A 24,521-nucleotide genomic window follows, 5' to 3' on the forward strand; every position below is an offset into this window, starting at 1 on the left:
AATAAAAAAAACTGCCATGACCTTTTTGCTTGAAGCCCATTGTGAAGTCTGGAGCTCTGTGGCCAGCCTCACTGTAGTGCTGCAGCCTGCCCTCAGCTCGGCAACTGCAGTTTGATAGGCGGCTGAGCAGTGGCAAACACAATTGGTGTGGCCATACAGTTCCAAACTTCAATGGAGAGGCATCAGCTTTGTGACGGGGGCAGGGTTTATTAATTATAGTCATCTCCCATTGAACAGCTGATTTATATTGCTGTCCATTCACCAGATCTACATTAGGGGACTGTAAGGGGAAGATTAATTGCTTTTATTGGTTCATTAATTACACTGGCAGTACTGTTAAAAAAATAAATAAAAAATCTAGCAGGTGTTAGACACATCCCTCATTATATGCTGATCATCACAGGACTGGGCTATGTTCTTGGACAATCATTTATTTTCAGTAATTAATGATAAGTGATACAAAGCAGTTAAATCTCTCTTTAGCTGTTGTGATTGGTTGGTTTATTTCCAAACACCATACATTTGCATAAAGTCGCTTGAACGCTATACACGATTCTGATTTTTTTATGCTATCCAATTTTTTATTCCGAGTAAAAACATAGCAGCATGCAGTGATTTTTTTAAATTGGAATAAGAAATCGGATCGTATAAAAATCAGAATCACATGTAGTGTGCAAGAGGCCTAAAGTTTGTTTCAACTCAGAATTATTAGCAACACATTAAACATCCCCAAAGGTGCGTACACAAATCCATTCTTAATTGGCCAATTTTGGCACTTCCATGTAGTATGAGGGCAAACAGATTCTGAATACATTTAATAGATTGTATAGATACTGTGGAAATGAACAGAGGTGACAAAAGGATAAAAGTAGCTAAAACTTAAAAAAAAAACAACACAGAGGAGGCAGTGGTGGACTTACCTCCTCCAAGCAGACACAAAAACTGGTTGATATTATATCAACAAGCAAATGTATTTATATATACACTCCAAAGGGTCAAAGCCACTCGTTTCGCATGTGTGGCCCTGCTTCATCATACAGCAACAAGTGTCTATGACTCAGACAGCCTAGCGCCTCTGAACTTTTAAAAATGTTTTAGCTACGTTTATTCTTTTGGCACCTCTGTTCCACATTGTCATTTCCACATTGTTCAAGCCCACCCATGGTGGAAGGGGTGCTAACCCCTTGTTTCTAGATCTACAGAGAACAACTTCCTAATACTGAGTGGGGACTACTAAGGCATCTTGCATCTACAGTGGTTGCCTTAAGGTGGCCACTAACCTTCCAATTTCTAGCGAAAAATCATTAGAGCGATCAGAAATTCTGATCGAACGAAAAATCGTTCACTACACCATCAACTAACCAATCATTGCTTCCTATCTATCATGACCACCAAGAAAATCCAAATTTTTGTTCAACTAAAATTCATTCGGGCGACATTTTTTTCACTCGTTCATAATCGATTGTGTCCACCAATGGAGATTATTTACAACCAATCCGATCAGAATTTCTGATCGCTCGAACGATTTTTCGCTAGAAATTGGACCGTTAGTGGCCAGCTTTAGTGGTAACCTATGTTTGTAAGTATAACTTTACATACTTGCTTCTCATTACCTACATCAATCCAGTACATACTGCACTATACTGTTCTCATTTTCTAGTTGTAAGTTGGTATAGATAAGCTCTCATACTACATGAAAATGATAAAAATAGGCAATAAAAATTGGATGTGTGTAGGTACCTTAACCACTTTAGCCTTTTGGACATTGCTGCTAAATCCAAAAGGCTGCTGCTGTGCTGCTGCGTGCTATTAGAAGGCACAATCTTTCTAAAGAAAAAAAAAGTTTCATGTCCTCCCTTCATTTCCTGTAAGAAAGAGCACTTGCCTACAGGAAGAAAAAAAAAACTACATCTACATACATTTTTTTTTAATTAAACACACAATTACAATTCAAATTAACTGTTTACCTCCCATACTCCCCAAAAAATACCCAAATAAAATTTTTAATAAAAAAAAAGGACAAAAAAAACATAAATAGTTACCTAAGGGTTTGAACTTTTTATAATATGCATGTTAAGAGGGTATATTACTATTATTTTTTTTTAATTATAAGCTTGTAAGTAGGGATGGGCACAAAACTGAAAAAAAATCACCTTTATTTCCAAATAACATATTGGCACCATACATTGTGATAGGGGCATCATTTAAATGGTGTAATAACTAGGGCAAATGGGCAAATAAAATATGTGAATTTTAATTATGGTAGCATGTATCATTTTACAGCTATGCTGGCTGAAAACTGAGAAATAATGATTTTTTTTTCAATTTTTCCTAATATTCCTGTTAAAATGCATTTAGAAAAAAATAATTTTTAGCAAAATGTACCACTTAAAGCCTAATTAGCAGCGGACAAAACACGATATAGATCAATTCATAGTGATAAGTAGTGATAAAGTTATTGGCAAATGAATGGGAGGTGAAAATTGCTTGGATGCATAAGGTGAAAAACGACTGAAGGCTGAAGTGGTTAATTGTTAGTGCTCTATTTGTTCGCATTTATAATATTAAAAACCATTTTCAAAGGCCTTACAAACACTCTGTCAAAAGCTGTTGCTTGTAAATATCTGAATTACAGCTCCAAATCTGTTATTGTCATAAATGAAATCTTATGAGTCACACACAACTGTTCGCCCTGCTTATTTTCTTTGAGTTCTGAGTCTTTTCACTGTGTGTAAATATGATAGGTGTCTAAATATCCGCCAAAGCTTTTTACTGATAACAAACAGTCATTAAACTGTCACAACTCAAAAGTATTTGTGATATATAATCCGGGATGCTCATCCGGATTCCGGATGTCCGGGTAACCCAGATATCCGAACTTTTTTACACTATTCGGCCGGATCCGGATCCCGTATACCTGGGCAAAATCCGGATAGCTATCTGCGGATATTTAGCCGCATAACCCTGATATCCACGAATATCTTCAGATATCCGGATCCGAAATACTGTAACTACGGTGATGATGTCCTGGAGCCAATCAGAGGGCTTTCAGCAGAAGCCCTAGCAACCAATTACAGAGGGGAACCCTGGCCAGACCCACCTGACCTCATTGAGCCAATCAGAGGGCTCCCAGCCTAAACCCTGACACCCAATCACAGAAAGGAGCACTGGTCAGCCCCCCTGTATAATAAGGAGGGCTGCCATGATGAGACAGATCGTTCTAGCTTGCTGAATGCTAACTGAGAGACATACTCCAGTGCTGGTGGCAGGGCTGCCTGTACACAGTTATAAACCTAAAGCTGTTCAGTGATTAACCACTTCATTACTATCACTACTCTATTTTTAAATCGTTCATTAGCTTGATTGATGTCTCATAGTTTGACAGTTAGAGTGTGTGCTCCAGTGCTGCTGGGCCAAGGGCTGTACACAGTGATAAGCTGTTCAGTGATTAACTCCTTCACTACTATCACTACTCTATTGTTAAATCATTAATTAGCTTGATGTCATTTGTGTGACAGTCAGTGTGTGCTTCATGCAGCTGCTATGTGTCTGTGTGTGTGCTGTGCACAGACCAGGCCAGCTGCTGCCTGCTGGCCAGGTATTAGCCTTAGGTATAGGTTAGGGATTAGGGGATATGATTACTGGGTTATTGTGTAGTTAGTACTGTAGTACAGCAGTCAGTGCTAGTAGTTGTTTGAGTAGTAGTACCAGTGTGTTAGCTTTCTACAGAACTGCTGTGCTGTGAGCAGTGCCAGTGTGACAGTTAGTGTGCACTAGTGTCTTTTCCTCTGCTGTCTGACTGTCACTCGGCACTTGGCACATGTCACGTGGCACTTGGCATGTGGCACGTGGCACGTGTCACTTGGCACGTGGCACTTGCCATGTGTCACGTGGCACTTGGCACATGGCACTTGCCACGTCTCACTGGCAAGTGACACATGCCAAGTGACACGTGACACTTGGCAAGTGCCACGTGACATGTGCCAAGTGCCACGCCACATGTGCCAAGTGCCACATGACATGTGCCACGTGACATGTGCCAAGTGCCACGTAGCAAGTGCCACGTGACACTTGACAAGTACCACGTGACACGTGCCAAGTGCCACGTTACACTTGGCAAGTGCCACGTGACATGTGCCAAGTGCCACGTGACACTTGGCAAGTGCCACGTGAGACGTGCTAAGTGCCAATTGCCACGTGCCACGTCCAGCATGCTCCTGGCACACGTTACACCTGCTGCTGCATTGCCCTGCTCCTGCTGCCTGTGCAGTTCCCACCACCAGGCCAGGGTGCCACAGGCCAATGATACCACCTATATTTAACCCAAAACACAATTGCTGCGTAATTTTTTGGAGGTGTCTTGGCTGAAAACTGTCATGTCCCAGTTGTGCGGTTGGACTTTGGACACAATGTGGGCTGCATGACCGCTGTCTGGAACCTAGGCCTAATGTTGACAGCCTTTTTTTTTGGGGGGGGGGGTTAAGTCCCCACAACATCAATTAGTGTTCTCCTTTAAAAAACAATGATGCTACATGCCTCATTTACCCTTAAAGGATACCACAACTGACAGGTGGCATAATGAGATAGACATGGGTATGTACAGTGCCTAGCACACACATAACTATGCTGTGTTCCTTTTTTTCTTTCTCTGCCTGAAAGAGGTAAATATCAGGTATGTAAGTGGCTGACTCAGTCCTGACTCAGACAGGAAGTGACTACAGTGTGACCCTCACTGATAAGAATGTCCCCCTTTTTTATCTCTTTCTTGCTCTCAGAAGCCATTTTCTTCTAGGAAAGTGTATTATAGTTGGAATTTCTTATCAGTGAAGGTCACACTGTAGTCACTTCCTGTCTGAGTCAGGACTGAGTCAGCCACTTACATACCTGATATTTACCTCTTTCAGGCAGAGAAAGAAAAAAAGGAACACAGCATAGTTATTTGTGTGCTAGGCACTGTACATACCCATGTCTATCTCATTATGCCACATGTCAGTTGTGGTATCCTTTAAAAACGTTTTTAAAGCAATTTAAAGGGCACTTCAGGTTTTTCTATCCGGATATCCGAATCCAACCGGATAGGCCGGATAATGCATTTGGATATCCGCATGAACGCAGATATCTGAACGTTCGGATTCGGATATCCGATCCGGATCCTGATATCTGGGTATCCGGATCCGGATCAATTCGGATTTTAAAAAGTACTATCCGAGCACCCCTGTATATAATAACATACCTATTTAAGTCATACTGATGGGTCTGGACGCGCAAATACATATATCAGTGAAAACTAGTAATAATAAATACTGTGTGCAACAAAAGTGCTTTTATATTTTGTGTGCACAGATTATAAAATCTAAGATAATATAACATGTTAAGCCAATATATTAATCACTTAAGAATACAAAACCTTTTTTAAAACTTTTTTAAAGGTATACATACACATAGACATGTATGCTGAATTGCTACAATAGAGAGAAGGAACCTCATAACTTGCATACATGTAAGCTGCAGTCTCTCCACAAAACTGTATTTTTCACAATTAATATAAATGTGAACTCCGTTGAGACTGCAAAACACTCCAAAAAGCAAGTACTTGTAAACATATAAACAGTCAATGTCAATAGCTTCAATAGAGAACCAGACAAGGAAGTGTGCAGCTGATGTATTGAATATCTCATTAGGGTGACAAATGGACAAATGCTGTTTAGGCAGTGTGCAACAAATAAAATTCAGCTGCATATAGTTCCCACCTGAAACTGTATTATTTCTGCCAATAGACGGAATTGTAGATCCACTATTCATATATAGCCAACTGGCTGCAACAAAACTTGGCTGTGCAGCATGAATAAGATGTAGTGTCACAGTGGACAAAAGTCAAAACGCCATAAAACCAATATAAACACATAGGCACTGAAAACCATATATCTATAACTGCATCTCATCAGCACAGTGGCCGGCGAGTGGAAAGCACAGATGTATGGATACTCTCTTGAAAGGTACATAAATGTGTATGGTGTTCACAGGCATCAGTTATAAAATAAAAGAAAGAGTTCCTTGGATGGTGTGTGTAGTGATGGCCCAGACTCCAGTGTGGAAAAACAGGTGGAACAGGGCCTGAATCATCTTAGGTCAACATGTTTCGCCAACATCTTGTCGTGGTCATCAGCAATGTGGCATGAATTTGTTGTCACTTCTGGCATCTACATACAACCACCCCAATCACTCCAGCACCCATCACAAACCTTGCCAACCACAGACATAACCAAGTGAGGGGTAGATGTTAAATCCTTCCTATACTATAGATAGACCGGGCAATGGGGGTTGTAAAGATGCCAAGGCATAGATGTGCCATAGCATTAATATATAGATGTAAATGCTAAACAGGTATTATTAATCAACATGCAAAATTCATATAGATTGCGTTAATACCTTGTTAATCAAACACAACAGTAATTTACTGTGCGACCATCAATTACCATAAGTACAAAATCCATAGTTTAATAATTCCTGAAATTGCATAAGTGAAAGCTAGGGAGGAAATAGCATCTAGTCTCCATAACAGGAGAATCATGTGCAGGCATCCACAAGGAGTACATTTAAAAAAGTTGCAAAATAAAATGGGCAAGGATTTACCCAATAGTAGAATATCAGACAGGAAAATAGGTGAGAGGGTATTAGAAGGGACTATTAGATAGTTTTAGAAGGTTAAAATGGAATCCTTCATATTTACTGATACTTAAAATGTTGCTCCAAAGCAAGAAAATATTCTAAACTGGACAGTATGCTGAATTCTTCTTGGAAAGGTTATCAACATGTTAATTGTACATTTAACTTTTACTAGTTAAAAAAAAAAAAAAAAAACAATTATCCATGCATTTTCTCTTCTGTGTGTTTAGCACTTCAGGGAACATTTGGACAAATTATCTGCAAAAGGAATTGGGATGCTGGACAATGCACTGAATGAAGCCTTTGATTTACTGAGTGAAGTAAGTATTTGTGTTGCTATAAAGCAATTTTATTATATGTCTCTCTCCTTCACTTTTTCATACGTGGGCCAATTTTTTCTCAGAGTTGATCTTGCCTTCAAAGTTTGTCACCTTATTTATATACATTATCGCCGTGATGATGAAGAGCGTTCCGGTTCAGGAAGTGAGAGCCCGACACCTGGCTCGGGTGTCGGCGGTGCAGTATGCGGCAGAGGGACTGGGAGAGGAGCCAGGACCACGCCGGGGGACCTCCCGACCTACGGTCAGCTGCAGAAAGCCCCAGGTGAGTACCAATTTCGTTTATTTTGTTAGCTCGGAGTCCCTTTAAGGAGCTGCTGTATATCATTAGGAATTATCATCTGGCCTGAGCTGTCGATTAACACAATGACACAGCCACACACAGGCACACACAGACACCATTCTCTCTCCTCCCCTGGCTGCCATTCAAAGGATCCTGCTGCAGGCTGACTGTAATCTCGTTGGCAGCAGGAGGAGTGGAGCTACATCCTGCCTGCATGTGCTCCTGCCCTCCCTATCTACTGCATGTAAGAATAGCTACAGTGGTGATAAATTAAAGGAGATCAGTCATAAAAATAAAATAAAAAATAAAGTAAGTTGTATGATTAGCAATATAAACTTATTAAGATCAGTGCAAATAACATGTTTAAAAAATAAATGGTTATCAAGAAACATCAGCACAATGCCAGTTTATCTTAACATTGACCTCTGAGGGGGGTCTGCCAGCACCATTAGTAAAGGGGCGGGGCTGAAACAACATACATTTTGTTTTTCTCAGAAGTGAATTTCCTCATAAATTGTAATGAGTGTCTTGCAGCTAATTGCCATTATTTGCAACAGCCACAGCTCACAAGAACAAAGGAGAACTTCTGCAAAACACAGCTGTGTAAACAGACACAGCTATTGAAACCTGAGGGATGTCAATGCCAACATTGCAGGCTTTTAGTGTAGCGAAACTGTCTTGTCTGTCTGCGGCCTGTCTGCAGAGTCCTCTCTCTGAGGATCTCACGCAGATAGTTTCCTTGTAAGATGTGGCCATTACAGTCATTACAGCTAGGGAGTACCATCATTCACAGGTATAAGTATCCTCTCTACTGTGAAAGAAAAAAAATGTTGTTTGAGCCCCCCTTACCCCCCATTTCCTAATGGTGCTTGCAGAATCATTAAGGAACCATGCATATTAGAGCGGACATGGCTACTTAGTCATAGCTAGCTTTGACTAAGGAGTCATGTCCACTCCAGTACACATAAGCTTTTATTGCTGATTGTCCACTGATGTTACAATAAAGATTGGACTGTTTAATAAATCCAACGGTGTAGCGCAGGGCTGGGCAAACTTTGTGTGGCCTGGGGCAAATTCCCAAGAGTCCTCCCTCCCTCCCTGTAGAGTAGCGAGGGGAAGAAAACAGGGGGTTAAAACTCACCTGATCACTGTTTCCAGTGTTGCGTCTCTATGGCAACAAAGCATCATATGACACGCCATCAGGACGTGCCAGCGTATTGAATGCTGGCACACATCAGATAGATTCCTGTCATATTCGACTTGACAGGCATCTGACAGAAATCTATCTGATGGGTGCAAATCTATAAGTGTATGGCCACCTTTATTGGAGCAGAACTGTCTCAGACATGTTAAGAAATCACTAAATAGTGCAGATTCTTTCTTAAACTGTATTATGTGTTCATAAATGTGTTCATAAATACACTTAAAGAACAGGTGAACACATATATTAGTGTTCACTTCTGCTTCACCTGTGCTTTAATTTAGTTTCTCATATGCATAAGTCCATCATATTCCATAACTGCATTCTTTGCCACTTCCAAATACAACCTGCACTGTTAACAATTAATGCAAATACCACATGCCACCAGCATTTATTTAGGAAGTCTTTTTAGACAAAATCATACAATCTCTTGACAGCTAGCACTAGAGTGATTAGATCCTTCCACAAGGTAATCCCGTACTAAAATTGTGAGATCTCCTTGGTCCTATATATATTGCTGTGAGTCTTAGGCCCCGTTCACATTGCGTGCGTTTCGGGAACGCGTGCGGGAGGCCGACACGCACGACATCAGACAGTGCATAGAGTGCACTGTTTGATGTTCACACTGCATGCGTTCCGGACCTGTGCGGTCCGGGAACGCATGCTGCACGCGTTTCCTAGCAAAACACGCGGCTGTCCCATTCACTTTCAGTGAATGGGAACAGCCACGCAATGCACAGAGACGCACATGACGTGCGTTCCTGTGCGTTGTGTTCTGAACGGAACGCGCCTGCGTTCTGTGATGTGAACGGGGCCTAACAGTTGTCTTGAGTCTACATTTTGGAAACCACTTTTTCAGGACTCATGAGAAAAAATTATGCCATCTGGCCCATTCAGTGTTTTTTTTTTTTTTTGCTAAACCAAATTAATGAAATTAAAAGCAATGTTGAAATACTCTTATTAAATTGCAGTTGACAGATATTTTGTGGAGCTGTCAGTTGTATTCATCAGATGTCACAGTTATACCCAGAAATGTTGATGTATAATGAGATTTTTTTTTGGAAGGCAGCTTCTGATTCTGTTAATCAACAATTACGTTTGGACGAATGCCACCTCTGTAATTATCCCTTCTTTTCCACTTGTAACGTTTCAGCTCATGTTTGTTGACACTAATATATTCTAGGACTTCTATAAATATATAGCTTATCCATCTGGAGTGTATTCAGCACTTCCCAACCAATCCACCAGCATAAACCAGTTTCTGGGTTTTACCTTTTATCAACAAAGCAGAGCCAATAAGAGTTATATCTTTTCTCCTGTAAAATGTATGCTTTTCCATAATTATATTGTCTTCATTATAACTAACTAAATGAAATGCAGTTGCTTTCAAAGACCTAGTCATACAGTATATCCAGTTAGAGTATTGTGTAGTGTGCTAAAAGGAGCTTAAAACCATCTGAAAAAAAAAAAGTACAGTAACATTAACATACCGAAAGATGATGTGCAGAGCTATGCAAATTATTCCAATTCTCCTTCATGAGCCACGCATCCCCCCAGAACCACAGGTTTTTTAGAGCACCTCATTAATTACATTGACAATCCATCAATGATCTCGAACTGGGACTTTTAGCTGCCACCTTGAGTGCACCTGGAATAGGACTGCTACAAAACACACGTCTGTCCTCAGTTCTTCCTGGAAGGGTGCTTAATATATGATCTATCCCTCCCTCCTTCACTACTTCTTAAAGGGGTTTGGCTAGAGCCACTAGCCACCCATTCTCATTTTCTAAAAAAGGCAGGGAGAATAACCATGGAGTGAGGTGATACAGCAACGTGGCAAAGCATTGTGGTATGCAAAGGCATTTATAAGGAGACAATGATAGGCTGACACTCAATTAGCCCCCACCCCCACCACTGTTTTCTGTAGAAAGGTGGGAGGCCCAGACATGAGGACTGTGTCCAGACTGCAAGAATATCTATCAGGAGGAGCCAAACAGTTCATATAGAGTGGTGTGTAATCTGACCCCTAGTATTGAGAATTGCCATTGGTATGAGTGGATATTAGGGGTGGGGAATATTCATAGAATTAGGCTTGAAAGTCTATAATTGTTTTATAAACCAGCTTCCTTGGAGACATCCATGATTCATTGAGGACAATTTTTTTTTGCATAGCTCTGCCTACTGTCCTGAAGTAATGCACAATACATTTTCATGTATTTTGAAGAACACGAAGAAGTGATCATAGGTTTTTACCTCGTTTTTTAATTAATGCAAGACTGTACTCTGCAAAGACTTTTCCCCATATGCAATTAACTTTTTCTCCTAAGTTTTCTCTAAGTTTTCTCATAGGTGATATTTTTAAATGTGTCAATAAAATACATTTTACACCACCAGAAAGCAAGAAAACACTCAAAATAAGTTTGATAGTACTTTTTCATTTACTTTTCAGTACTTTTTTAGTTGAAAGGTGCTGGAAAGTTATTTTAAATAGAAAATGAAAAATTCTCTTAGGAGAAAACGCAGGTGAAAAAGTGAATTGCATATGGCCCTTTGTCTCAGTCTTTTATGTTTCAAGCTGTACATTATCTTTGCACAGGCAAATGAGGACCATTTACATAGTTGGCAGTCAGTGTTCCAGCTGCTCACTGACTGCTCCCGACCGCCAACGTGTGAAAGAGTGCGGAGGGCTGGATGGGCAGTCTAGTTGTATAGGTGAATGATGTTCATTGTGCATGCATAGCTACACCCACCTCACAAATATACGAGCTCTTGAATTAATTCGCAGTGGGCAAAATTGTATTACATCACACACAATTCACAGCAGTATTCTAACATTATATACATAACTTGAAGTGTATTGTTACTACAAAAGTAATTTTATAATTTGTTTTAAAATTGATATTTTAATTTCAGTCTAAAACCATCCTTAATGTATTAACATTTTCAGAAAGATACAATCTTAGTTATTTGCAACCAAGGTGACAGTTGTACAAAACTCATACATGCTTAGACTGATGCTAAATGATACTTAGATGGAGTTTATAGTGCATTTAATAAATATATAACGTTGATCAATTCAGATTTTAGGGGTCTACAGACATCATAATTTTGATGGGGAAAACTATGTGTGACTGTTTTGCCCAACAGTGATGGCTGTACATGTATGTTCCATCTTTTGCACCTAAATGTCTTGGACAAATAATGATTGGGTATGTCATATTTTTTGGCTTTTTTCTCACACACAATGGGGAGCCCCCGACTTCAAATCCCAGTATTCCCATCACCTAAGCACATCAAATGTGTGTTACTGTCCTAGGGATGATGTGCAAACAGCAGAAATACTTATTACTTTTTCATCCAAAAAGACTAATAATTGTGTGTGGCTTAAAGCAAACCTGTGCAGTAGCATGGACCCACTCGGGCTTTATCAGAAAAGCAGAGAACGATTGGGTCCATGCTAGTGTGCAGGCAGCTTACACTTGCTCAGTAGCACGGACCCAATGGGGCTGGGCTTTTTCTGCATTAACAAGTGGATTTGCAAACAGGACAGTGATGGAACAGCCAGTGAAGGAGAATGGAGAAAAGCAAAGGCTTCCCTCTCCCAAGGTGAGTACATATTTCAGGCACTTTTTTTCTCACAGATTTCCTTTAAGCTGTTACATTTAAAACTGTGAATGCTAAAACCAATGTCAAAGAACAAAATGATTTCTTTTTTGTGACAATGTAACTTGTAGAGCATTATAATATTTTTACTGATTATGGTTATCATTGCAGTTTAATCACACGGGAGAAGGTAGCATCTGCAGTCAAGCAATCATGCTCATTGCTGATGGAGCTGTTGACACATATGATACAATATTTGCCAAGTTCAACTGGCCTGACCGGAAGGTAAGAGAAAGCAAGCCTTTTCTTCCCATACAGCTAAATCTTTGTAACCGTTGATGGTGATGATGAGCAATGTAAACATTACTAAAGGTGCCTTTGGAAGGAACTAGCCGTACATTTTTCCTCCTTCTATGTAAGATGCTGTTAGCTGAAGTGAGAAGAATATGGAGGCTGACATATTTATTTCCTTTTAAACAATACCAGGTGCCTGGCAGCACGGCTGATCTATTTGGCTGCAGTAGTATCTGAATAACATCAGAAACAAGCATGCAGCTAATCTAGCTAAAACTTGTCAGACCTGACAATAATGTCAGAATCCTGATCTGCATATGTTTGTTATGGGTTTATGGCTAAAAGTATTTGAAGCAGAGGATCAGCAGGACAGCCAGGCAACTGGTTTTGCTTAAAAGGAAATAAATATGACAGACTCTACAGCCCTCTTGCTGTCCTTTATACAGGAAGTGGCATCAGAAGCTAGAGAGAAGAACATCGGTGGAGCGCAAGGAAGGTATGTATCTGCCGCTGCCCGCCGCCTGCAAACATACACTATTCAACGCTGGAGCGGAGCGCAGAGGGGAGAGCCCGAGGTGGGACCATCCCCCCTCCCCGCTGACATGCTACCAAGCTCTCCCCTCATGCTGCGACCCCTCCAGCCCCCCCAAAATGGCCCTGAGTGGGCCCCCGCGAGAGCAGGGGCTGCATCCCCTACTGTTACGCCCCTGCAAATAAACGGAGCAGAGAGAATCCAGCTGTGGCGCACATTTTGGAAGATGCACATTTCATTTTCAGCTTTTTTTTTCTTTTTTAGTATTGTTTTTTTGTTCTGTTTGATCTAATTTTCTTTTACACAATATCAGTTATATATCGTCCTCTTCTGTGGTCTTGAACAAACACATTTTTTTTTTAAATTAAAGAAATGGGGAGTCCATGCTCTTAAGTCCTTTCTGACTCCACTAGGGCATGTGAGTGTGTGAATGCACAGGCATAAGTGTTCGGTGAGCTCACGTCTATTGTGTGGCTACACAATTCCTAAGGGCACTATTTTCAACGCATCTGCGAGACGCGCGGCATCACTTCCTGGTGTGCAGATACTAAGACGAATCCTATCAGCCGCGCAATGCATATCTATGGGATTTGCAGCCTCCCACACCATTTTGGATTGTTATGTTGGCCGAATCGCTAGCGCAAGCGATTCAGCTGGTGGCGCCATTATACCCTATGGTAGAATTTTCCCGTGCAATTTGCCTGCGGGGAAACTCTGCGGATTCGGCGCGGGAGCCGCGCCAGTGGAAACGGGCCCTCAGTGTGTTTTGCGCCTGCATTCAGTGGCCGTGCTTTATGCCATTTGTCTGCTCACAATGGGCTATGCCTTACAAGTGTCTATGTCTGCTTTGATGGGTTGTGCCTTTTTTGTTACATAGTTTTGGTTAAAAAAAAGTTATGTCCATCTAGTTCAACCAGAAAATAGGTTAAAAAAAAGGATCACTGTCCTGCACCCATCCCTGTTGTTGAACTTGATTTGTATGAGGAATTTTGTATTGGGAGTACTGTATGTACTGGATGTAAGCAATACATTTGTATACTTTTTCAATGCTTTGAACCTATTCCTTTGTTAGATACCTAGAAACATTTTTCATTTTTATTTAACTGCTAAAATGCACATTTGAAAATGCAACTAAAACTGTAAAGTTTGTAATTATTGGATATAATTTAAATGAACAGGGTAAAGTAATACAAAGTCTTGTGAGGAGTAGAGGGCACCTATCACTTAAAATTAGCAGTGTTGCTGGTGGAGTTTTTGCATATGTGCTAATAGCTTTCTTTTGGTGACATGGAAAGGGACTTTTTTTCCTTAGTTAATGGGCATGAAGGTCCTCACCAGGTGAACACATGGGCCCATATGCAATTCACTTTTTCACCTGAGTCTTCTCCTAGGTGATAATTTTTCATCTTCTTTTTAAAATAACCTTCCAGCACTTTTCAATTAAAAAAGTACCAAAAAATAAATAAAAAAGTACTATTAATTTTATTTTAATGTATTTTCTTGCTTTCTGGTGGCTTAAAGGGCATTTTATTGCCAAGTTAAAAAATATCACCCAGGAGAAAACTCAGGAGAAAAAGTGAATTGCATATGGGCCATAGGCTCATATGCAGTTAACTTTTTTCACCCAAGTTTTCTCCTATGAGATTTTTTTTTTTCTTCTTTCTAAAAATAACTTTTCAGCACTTTGCAAGGTACTATCCAAATTATTTTGAGTATTTTCTTGCTTGCTGGTGGATTAAAAAGCATTTTATTGATACATTTGAAAATATTACTTAGGTGAAAACTCAGGTGAAAAAGTGATTTGCATACGGCCCATAATCTTTTACTTGGCCAAGAGATAACTTTAATGGTCCAACCTCTGTGCTTTATTGTACTGTTAACATTTATAAATCGCTTTTCTTCTGTTGAACTAAAAGTGCTTGAGAGCTGCAGGCACTAAGGGTACGTTTCCATCGGTGTGGTGCGATTCCAGTGCGGAAAACGCATGTGCGATTTTGCATGCGGATGCGTTATTCCATGCGTTTTTCTATGCGATTCCGCATGCATTTTGTGGCCAAGTGTTTTTAACCATGTCAATGCTGGTGTGCTTTTTACATTGTTTTTACACAAAAATGCGAAATCCTGACAAGTGGAAACAGCCCCATCCACTTGTATTGGTTATGCGAATCTGCATGCAGAAAACGCATGCAGATTCACTCTAGTGGAAACGGGCCCTCAGGGCACACTCAGTAGGTCACCCTGGAGCATTCGAAATTCTTATCTAAGGACTCCTTGCTGAATAGGTAACTGATTGGATAGTGAGCTGTTTTGGCTTTGTTTCAGATATGGGCAGCATGGTGGCGTAGTGGTTAATGCTTTCGCCTTGAAGCGCTGGGTCCCCGGTTTGAATCCGAGCCAGGTCAACAATTGCAAGCATTTTGTATGTTCTCCCCGTGTCTGTGTGGGTTTCCTCTGGGTTTTCCGGTTTCCTTCCACGTCTTAAAAACATGAGTTAAATGTCTTCCCCCTAAAATTGGCCCTAGACTATGATACATGTACTACATGATACATACTATGGTATATGACTATGGTAGGAACTAGATTGTGAGCCCCTCTGAGGGACAGTTAGTGACAAGACAATATACCCTGTACAGCATTGCGTAATTTGTCGGCGCTATATAAATACTTTAATGAATATATCAATTGGGGTTGAGGCCAGATAGTTTGATTTTAGTTTCCTCTGACCAGAAAACCTTTTTCCATTTGGCCTCTGATTCTTTAAATTATATTTTTGACGAAGCTTAGTTAATTCTTAATTTAGATAGTTTGTTTATAATTGCAACCCTCCTACTCTAGCCCCATTTGTGGCGTACCTGTGATATTCTTGTCAATTGCACATAATGGTTACTGTTTGCTATAAATTACTGCAACTGCTTTAAAATTGCCATAGACTTCTTGGTGGCCTTTCTTTGCAATTTTCTGCTAGCTTTCCTATCCAGTTTAGAGATATAGTTTTGTCTGGGTAGGGACCTAGTAGCACCAAACAATATCCACTTCTTTATGATATACTTTACTGTGCTCCTTGGGATTGATAAACCCTTTGATTTGTTTATTTATCTCCTACGTAGTGCATCTTCATTACTTTATCTCTGAAACTTTCTGGCAGTGCCTCGACACCTGTAGTTTGTTTGCTTTCATCTACAGTATCAAGCATTGGAATGCTCTAGAAACCACTGTTTTCATTCTTAAAGGTAGCCATCCACTGGTCGATTTGCCATCAGATTCGACCAACAGATAGATCCCTCTCTGATCGAATCTGATCAGAGAGGGATCGTATGGCTACCTTTACAGAAAACAGATTGTGAACCGATTTCAGCCTGAAACCGACTCACCATCTGTGGTGGCTCTTCCGCCGCTTCCCCCGCCCGCATACATTACCTGCTCCGGCCGGCTCAACTGCCCTCGGTCACCGCTGCTCCATCTCCGCTCTGATCTCCGGCCCCGGCATGCTTCACTTCTTCCTGCCCGGCAGGAAGTTTAAACAGTAGAGCGCCCTCTACTGTTTAACCCATTCAGGTTCCGTCGTTTTCACGTGAGAAATGTTCACCTCCCATTCATTAGCCTATAACTTTATCACTACTTATCACAATGCACTGATCTATATCTTGTTTTTTCTGCCACCAATTAGGCTTTCTTTGGGGGGTACATTTTGCTAAGAGCCACTTTACTGTAAATGCATTTTAACAGGAAGAATAAGAAAAAAATTGAAAAATTCATTATTTCTCAGTTTTCAGCCATTATAGTTTTAAAATAATACATGCCTTCATAATTAAAACTCGCGTATTGTATTTGTCCATAAGTCCCGGTTATTACACCGTTAAAATTATGTCCCTATCACAATGTATGGCGACAATATTTTATTTGGAAATAAAGGTGCATTTTTTCCATTTTGCATCTATCACTATTTACAAGTTTAAAATAAAAAAAATATAGAAAAATTTCATCTTTACATTGATATTTAAAAAGTTTAGACCCTTAGGTAAATATTTACATGTTGTTTTTTTTTATTGTAATGGTTTTTTTTTTTTATACTAAACATTTTATTTGGGTACTTTTGGGAGGGTGGGAGGTAAACAATAGATTTATAATGTAAATGTGTGTTAATTCTTTTTTTTTTTTTTTTTTTCAGGTGTAGTATTACTTTTTGCCAGGAGTTTGTTTACATGACGTCACTCTAAGCGTAGCACGCGCTTAGAGTGACGCATCGGGAAGGAGACGGCCAGAAAAAGCTCAGCTTCCGAGAGAAGCTGTCGCTTTTTCAGCGGGGGAGAGGAATCAGTGATCGGGCTCCATAGCCCGATACATTGATTCCTTGGCTACCAAATCCGCGGCCGGGAGTGCGCGTGCACGCACACGATCGGCCGCGGGGGCGCGCGGTAGCTCGCATGGTTCCTGGACGTAGAAACTACGTCCAGGAACCAAAATAGGTTAAACTTCCTGCCGGGCAGGAAGAAGTGAAGACCCGGAGACCAGCGCGGAGACGGAGCAGCAGTGACCGGGGTGAGTTGCGCCGGCGGAGCAGGTAATATATGCTCTATTGCGTCGGTCGTCGGGCACTCGAACGCCGCTAGCGACGCGCTCCCTACCCGCGGACGATCGACGGTAATTTTCCGCACGGCGCGATCGACAGGATCGGACGAAATAGATCGAAATTCGGCGTGTAGCGGGAACGGTGTGACAGCAGATTCGATCCCAGTGATCGAATCTGCTGTCGATCTGGCAGGGATTGGCCTAGTGTATGGCCAGCTTAATCTTTTCAAACTGATTACAAATGATTACAAAGAGGAGGCAATTGGCTTAATGTGCAATGGAGAAAGAGTGGTTACTCCTAATTGAGTATACAGATATTGTTAAGAGATGAGTGATCCTTTATCTGTGTCAAGGATTCACAAACCCGGACTCATCCTGTGCAGACATTCCTGATTATTACTTTTACTTTATGACAGTTTTTTGTCTGCGGATGCGCAGAGGCAGTGGCGTAACAATAGGCCCTGCAGCCCATGGTACCGTGGGAGGCCCCCCCCTGGAGCCCGCTCGGGGCCGTTTTGTGGGGGCTGGAGGGGGTGGCAGCATGAGGGGAAAGCCTCGGCCACAGTCGGAAGTTCCCCCCCCCTCTCCCTCACCTCGGGGCTCTCCCCTCCAGCTAGATATAGTGTGGGCAGCGGGCAGCGGCGGGCAGATACATACCTTTTTCCGTGAGATCCACCGCAGACTCCTCGCTCTAGCGGCTGACGTCACTTCCGAATTTCAGAGCGCCCCCCCGGGGCCCGCTCTGAAATTCTGCAGGGGGGCCCTGTGGGGCCTAGTTACGCCCCTGCGCAGAGATAACCTTAATTCAGTACACTTTGCTAAAATCTTTGCAATATACTGTATATTTTACTTTTTTTCTTCACTGCAGTCTAGACACAATTTAAACAATTCTTAGAAAATATGATGGTCCTTAAAATGCATAATAATACATTAGTAGAAAGCCAGAAAAATATAATAGTGTATCTTTCTTTTTTTTATAGTTTATAGCGGAAGCAAAAGTAAAATTTTAACTAATTCATTTACAGGAATTTGGAACTCTGCTGCAAAACAAAAAAAAAAATACAAAAAAAAAAATTAAATAAATAAAAATGGAACCTGTGTCAAAAATGACATGTATGTGTGTAGGCAGAAAATAGGTAGGAAGCAGTTCAACAATAACTTAAGATTTTATTCTTGGCACAGAATAGATTTTCCAAGCATTAAACAAATCACGGTGCTTTCAGCCAGTATATTATGTACTATTTTATATAATTTATAATACTGTGATTGCTATTGTGGGACAAATTGCTCACGTCATAGAAGCATTGGCAATTGTTTTATATATATATATATATATATATATATATATATATATATATATATATATATATATATATATATATATATATATATATATATATATATATATATACTATATACTTAGTAAGGTGTGTGAAACATTTCCTTGCAGAGCTGTGAAAGTGTTTAAAGGTTTATATAACAAATGTCATCATGCTTAAGGCATGCTAAATATAAATTTAATTTATGTTCAATAATAAATTTATTTAAATTTTTGTTTATTTAGACGATACATAAAATAATACAAAAAAATATTCCACATTTAAGGGCTCGTTTCCACTATTGCGGTGTGGAATAGCCTGGATTCCACCGCTGATGAAATCGCATGCAGATGTGATTCCGCATGTGTTTTTTGCCGCGAATTTGCATGCGAATTTGCATAGGTGAGGGTATATGCGATTTTAACCATCTCACTGCCTGTGTGAATTTACATTGGTACCTATGCGAATTCGCGGCAAAAACGCATGGGGAAAACGCATTCTGCAGGGTGTTCCGTGCAGATTTTCTCCGCACAATAAAACGCTCCCGCAGACGCATAAGTGGAAACAGGCCCATTCACTTATATTGTCTATGCGAATCCGCATACGCAAGACGCATGCGGATTCGCCATAGTGGAAACGAGGCCTAACACATACCTAAATTGGGTGTACATTTCCAAAGAATTTAACACACTTTGTATAAACTTGTTTAACTGTTCCACTTGGAGATTTATGATGTAGCATAATGACATGTGCCCATATCAAATTTACTTTTTCTACTGAGTCTTCTCCTAGGAGTTAATTTTTCAACCTAGGTATTTAGGAAAAAAACCCTTTCAGCCCTTTTCAATTGAAAAGGTACCAAAAAGTAGGTGACGCTGTACCTTAAAAAGTAGGTGACGATGTACCTTAAAGGGATACTGTAGGGGGGTCGGGGGAAAATGAGTTGAACTTACCCGGGGCTTCTAATGGTCCCTCGCAGACATCCTGTGCCCGCGCAGCCACTCCCCAATGCTCCGGCCCCACCTCCCGTTCACTTCTGGAATTTCAGACTTGAAAGTCTGAAAACCACTGCCCCTGCGTTGCCATGTCCTTGATCCCGCTGATGTCACCAGGAGCGTACTATGCAGGCCTAGTATGGTCTGTGTCTGCGCAATATGCTCCTGGTGACATCAGCGGGAACAAGGACACAGCAATGCAGGCACAGTGGTTTTCCGACTTTAAAGTCTGAAAATCCAGAAGTAAACCGGAGGCGGGGCCGAAGCATCAGAGAGTGGCTGCTTGGGCACAGGATGTCTGCGGGGGACAGTTAGAAGCCCCGGGTAAGTTCAACTCATTTTCCCCCGACCCCCCTACAGTATCCCTTTAAACAGTAGGTGACAATGTACCTTAAAAATCATTTTGAGTATTTTCTTGCACGCTGGTGGTTTAAAAGGCATTTTTCAACCACACGGTGGAAAAATATAACATAGGAGAAAACTGAAGAGAAAAAGTTAATTGCATGTGAGCCATTATGTTCCCAAATGTTGCCATGAAATTGTACTGGGAGTTTAAAAACTTATTTACCCATTCACATGCCAGTGAATCACACGTATTTAATCTGAAATATCAAATAAATCTGACATTTGCCCGAAATCTAGCAGAACAGTGGTGAACTGGATTAGCTACAATATCTTGGATATTTTTTTGTGAAGTTGAGATTGCTGCTTCTCTCCCATCTCTCCAATAGCTTCATTAGGTTGTATTACTCTGACCCATAAGAAAAATAATATTCCACCCTCTCATTGAAAAGAAATTGATTGGTGGCCAGGATTTCACTGAGGGTCAGCCCTGTGGGGGCTTATGACTGTTGCCAATTCCAGCCAAGTCCCTAGTTCCATAGACTCTATAGCATTTGCTACATTTTTGGTTGTGATGTGGTGTGACTCTTTGCATCTACAGTCTATAAATGCCATCGTTTTTTAGCATTAACCAGTGCCAGCGGTCCGTGCCCCCTTAAGGACCAGAGACCTCTGGTACAGAAACTATGGAATTCTGACTAATTGCCGCACATACCCGCCGCAACCGCCATCACCGCTGCACGTCGGGAACCTGGGCCACCCACTCTGCTGTCTCTTTGATGGCCGAGTTCCTGTGAGCTGGTCAGGAGCCGCTTTCATTGGCTCCTGACCGTGTCTATCAATATAAGCCAATGGGAGTTGCAGGGCTCTGCAGTCATAGAGACTGACAGGGCAAGTGAGCTGCGATGGGAGACAGTGTCAAGATCGGTGGGAGCAAAGAAAACAGCGGATGCTCGTGGCGGTGAGTTAAAACCTATGTCCTGGCAGCCAGATCAGCATCAAAACAGGGCATAGATTTCAACTAGCGAGGTCCGAAAGTAGTTAAATCAACAGAATGACAGTAACACCTCTTACTAACTTTGTATTACAAAACAGTGAATGATAAGCCATAGCAAAACCATGTTTTTTTCATGTTATTTGTGAATTTATACTTATGTGTGCTTAAAGTAACTTAAAATGAAGTCAATAGGTAATGGAATATATTGGCATAATCTTGCTCTGTTTTAAAATATAAACCTTTCTTTGCCGTTGCTTGGATTACAGATGACTTATAGGGCCTGCCTGTTTCCACTACACGCAGAACGGATGCAGAAAAACTCCAATGAATGCCTATTGGAAAATCTGCATCAGAAAAATCGCGTTTAGTGGAAATGGGTCCATAGGCATTAATTGGAGTCAGTTTTTCTGCATCCATTCTGCATCCAATCTGCGTGTAGTGGAAACAGGCCCCAAGTCCATACTTTCATGTGCAGTGTTTTCTGCACAATGATAAGAATAGTACAGACTATATACAACTGTAAACATGGTGTGGTTGAATTAAGGCAGGGTTCACACTTATTATCACACTTATTAAAATGTGCATGCATTTTTCCTGAAATGCGATAGCCGCACATGTAATATATTTCAAAGGCATTGCATTCTGTTTATGCTTTCATGTAAATTTGCATTTTCTGTATTTCAGTTTTGGACGGCAGGTCTGCTTTTTTGTGTGCGATGTAACGAATGGTGTCAGCACACAGAGAGAATCTGATTGTTGATGATCTGCAGAATGGATGATCTGCAGAATCACCAATAATACAAGTATGACTAACTTCTGGACACCTACTAAGTGAATGTATTTGATGAACTGGAGGCTATCTCCCGAGGCGCGGGAGATATAAGAGACTCTGCCAAGAGCCACCTGAGGGGCAGGTGGCCCTGGGCAGTCCTGGTTGCAGGTGGCCCTGAGTCCTGGTTGCAGCTGACACCTGATGGAATGGTGTCACTGCTAATACTGATAGACTGAGCACTTCAGGGAGAGTGACAGCTAGGATAGTCGGGCAGGCCAGGTCGGCAACACACGAGCAGACGAGGCACAGAGACAGAAGACTGATTCGGTAACCGGTACAGGCAGGGTCTGTAGACAGATATGCAGAGGTACCGAATCAGAAGGCAAGAGAAAGGTCGACAGAGCAAATAGTCATAACATATAAATATAACAGAGTCCTAGACTGGGGTGTGAGCTCCTTGATCTCGACACCCGGGGACTAGTCTAGAGTATAACACAGTAATGACACAGAGTCCCTAAGCTTGGGTGTGAGGTCCTTGGTCACAACACCCTGGAACTGGTCTAAAGTATAACACATCAATGACACAGTATCCCTAAGCTTGGGTGTGAGGTCCGTGGTCTCAACACCCTGGAACTGGTCTAAAGTATAACACAGCAATGACACAGTATCCCTAAGCTTGGGTGTGAGGTCCGTGGTCTCAACACCCTGGAACTGGTCTAAAGTATAACACAATCGTATTCTGGCTAAGTGTGAATTCCCAGGTCCTCCTGGTTCTAACAGACTGTGGGATCTGACTGGTCTGAGTGCTCACACGTAAATATTCGCAACGGCAGACAACCAGCAACTGACAGGCAAGAAGTATATATAGAGCAGCGCTCCTCAGCGCCGCCCAGCTCCACTTAGCCAATCACCTACTGCGCTGGGATCAGCTGATCGTCCTGATCAGCTGATCCCTCTCCTATTGGCATAAAGGTCCTGCCTCCTAGCGCGTGCGCGCAGCTCTCCATCTGTGTGCACTACTGGGCTCAGACACACCAGACGCATGCTGCTGTGCGGAAACCGCTGGTCTGAATGCGGAGACAGCCTCCCCGCTGCCATACCGCACGGCGGTGTCTCCGCAATCCATTACATGCGATTTGTATATCAATGCATGTCAATGGCAATGTAGAAAAATTGCAGTTGCACAATTTAAAAGTTTATTTAATTATGTATTTTTCATAAATATTAACATCATTGTTATTCATGGAAATACTATTGCATGTAAAACACACAAAATTACCCAGAAATCTCCATTCAAAAAAGAAAATAAAAATCACAAACGAAAAAATCATGCATGTGGAAAATCTCATGCTTTTTCTCAAGAAGTGTAAACACTTTATTGTAAGTATAGTAGCAGAGTATAAACTTATAGTATACATACTGCTGCATGACAGAATAGTAAACATTTGGGAAAAATCAGTAATGTAAGTATAATAAATAATGAAGGTTCGTTTTAAGACATTTCAAGCATATTTAAAAATAAGTAAATTAACACTATTATTCTTAGATCAATATAAAAATGTACATTTCAGTATTACATAACATGTAATGAAGGATGAGCATCTTAGTAAAAGAAGGTTAATAACAGTGATATAAAAGGAAAGCTCAGCTTACTTCCTCAAAGTCTGCAATAGCATCTGACAGTAAATATAATTCCAGACAAGAACATATCAGTTATTTATGTCTGCAGATATATGGGACACTCCATGGCATACATCAAGGCTTTCTCTTTGCTTGCAATGTAACTAACATAAAATATTCATAGTGAGACATAAACTGCAAAAGTTAAACATTGAAGCCGACTTACCTTTACAATGTAAATTTACGGTTTTCGCTATAAAGATTTTTTTCAAAATAAAAATGTTATAGTCAATTGTCTCTAAGCTAAATCAGCACATTCTTTGTGGCAAACTAACTAGACTTTGCAAAATTCGTGATTTGACTGCACTTTGCATAGTTACATAGGTACATAGTTATTTGGGTTGAAAAAAGACATACGCTCATTGAGTTCAACCAGAAAACAAAGTACAACTCCAGCCTGCTCCCTCACATATCCCTGTTGATCCAGAGGAAGGCAAAAAACCCTTACAAGGCATGGTCAAATTAGCTCCAAAAGGAAAAAAAATCCTTCCCGACTCCAGATGGCATTCAGATAAAATCCCTGGATCAACACCACTGGGCATTACCTAGTAATTATAGCCATGGATGTCTTTCATCGCAAGGAAAGCATCTAAGCCTCCTTTAAATGCGTAAAAATGTATGTTAGGGCCCGTTTCCACTAGGGCGAATTCGCATGCGTGGCCTGCATGCGAATTCGCATAGGCAATGAAAGTGGATGGGACTGTTTCCACTTGTCATTGTTTTCGTGCGTTTTTCTGTGCAGGATTTTTCTGCACGGTAGGGCCTGCAGAATTCGCCTGCGTGAGGAATGCAGGCGAATCGCAGCCCATGTATTTAATAGGGAAAACGCACGTGCGTTTTTTGCCGTGAATTCGCGTGCAAATTCGCATGAAAAGTAATACAAATTGAGTCAGGCAGTGACATGGTTAAATTCGCATAGACCCTGCCTAT

The 24,521-nt window shown here is 41.1% G+C and overlaps 1 protein-coding gene across 1 annotated transcript in view; it reads left to right on the forward strand.

The window, feature by feature from the left end:
- LOC137533581 (voltage-dependent calcium channel subunit alpha-2/delta-3-like) overlaps positions 1-24,521 on the forward strand; it is a 1,358,331-nt gene that overhangs the window by 990,557 nt on the left and 343,253 nt on the right. Inside the window, exons 10-11 of the mRNA XM_068254939.1 lie at positions 6,897-6,986; positions 12,263-12,376. Of these exons, the coding sequence (XP_068111040.1) occupies positions 6,897-6,986; positions 12,263-12,376 (204 nt within the window). The remainder of the gene's footprint in view (positions 1-6,896; positions 6,987-12,262; positions 12,377-24,521) is intronic.

The sequence above is a fragment of the Hyperolius riggenbachi genome, chromosome 9 (assembly GCF_040937935.1).
Source record: "Hyperolius riggenbachi isolate aHypRig1 chromosome 9, aHypRig1.pri, whole genome shotgun sequence".
Taxonomy (NCBI): Eukaryota; Metazoa; Chordata; class Amphibia; order Anura; family Hyperoliidae; genus Hyperolius; species Hyperolius riggenbachi.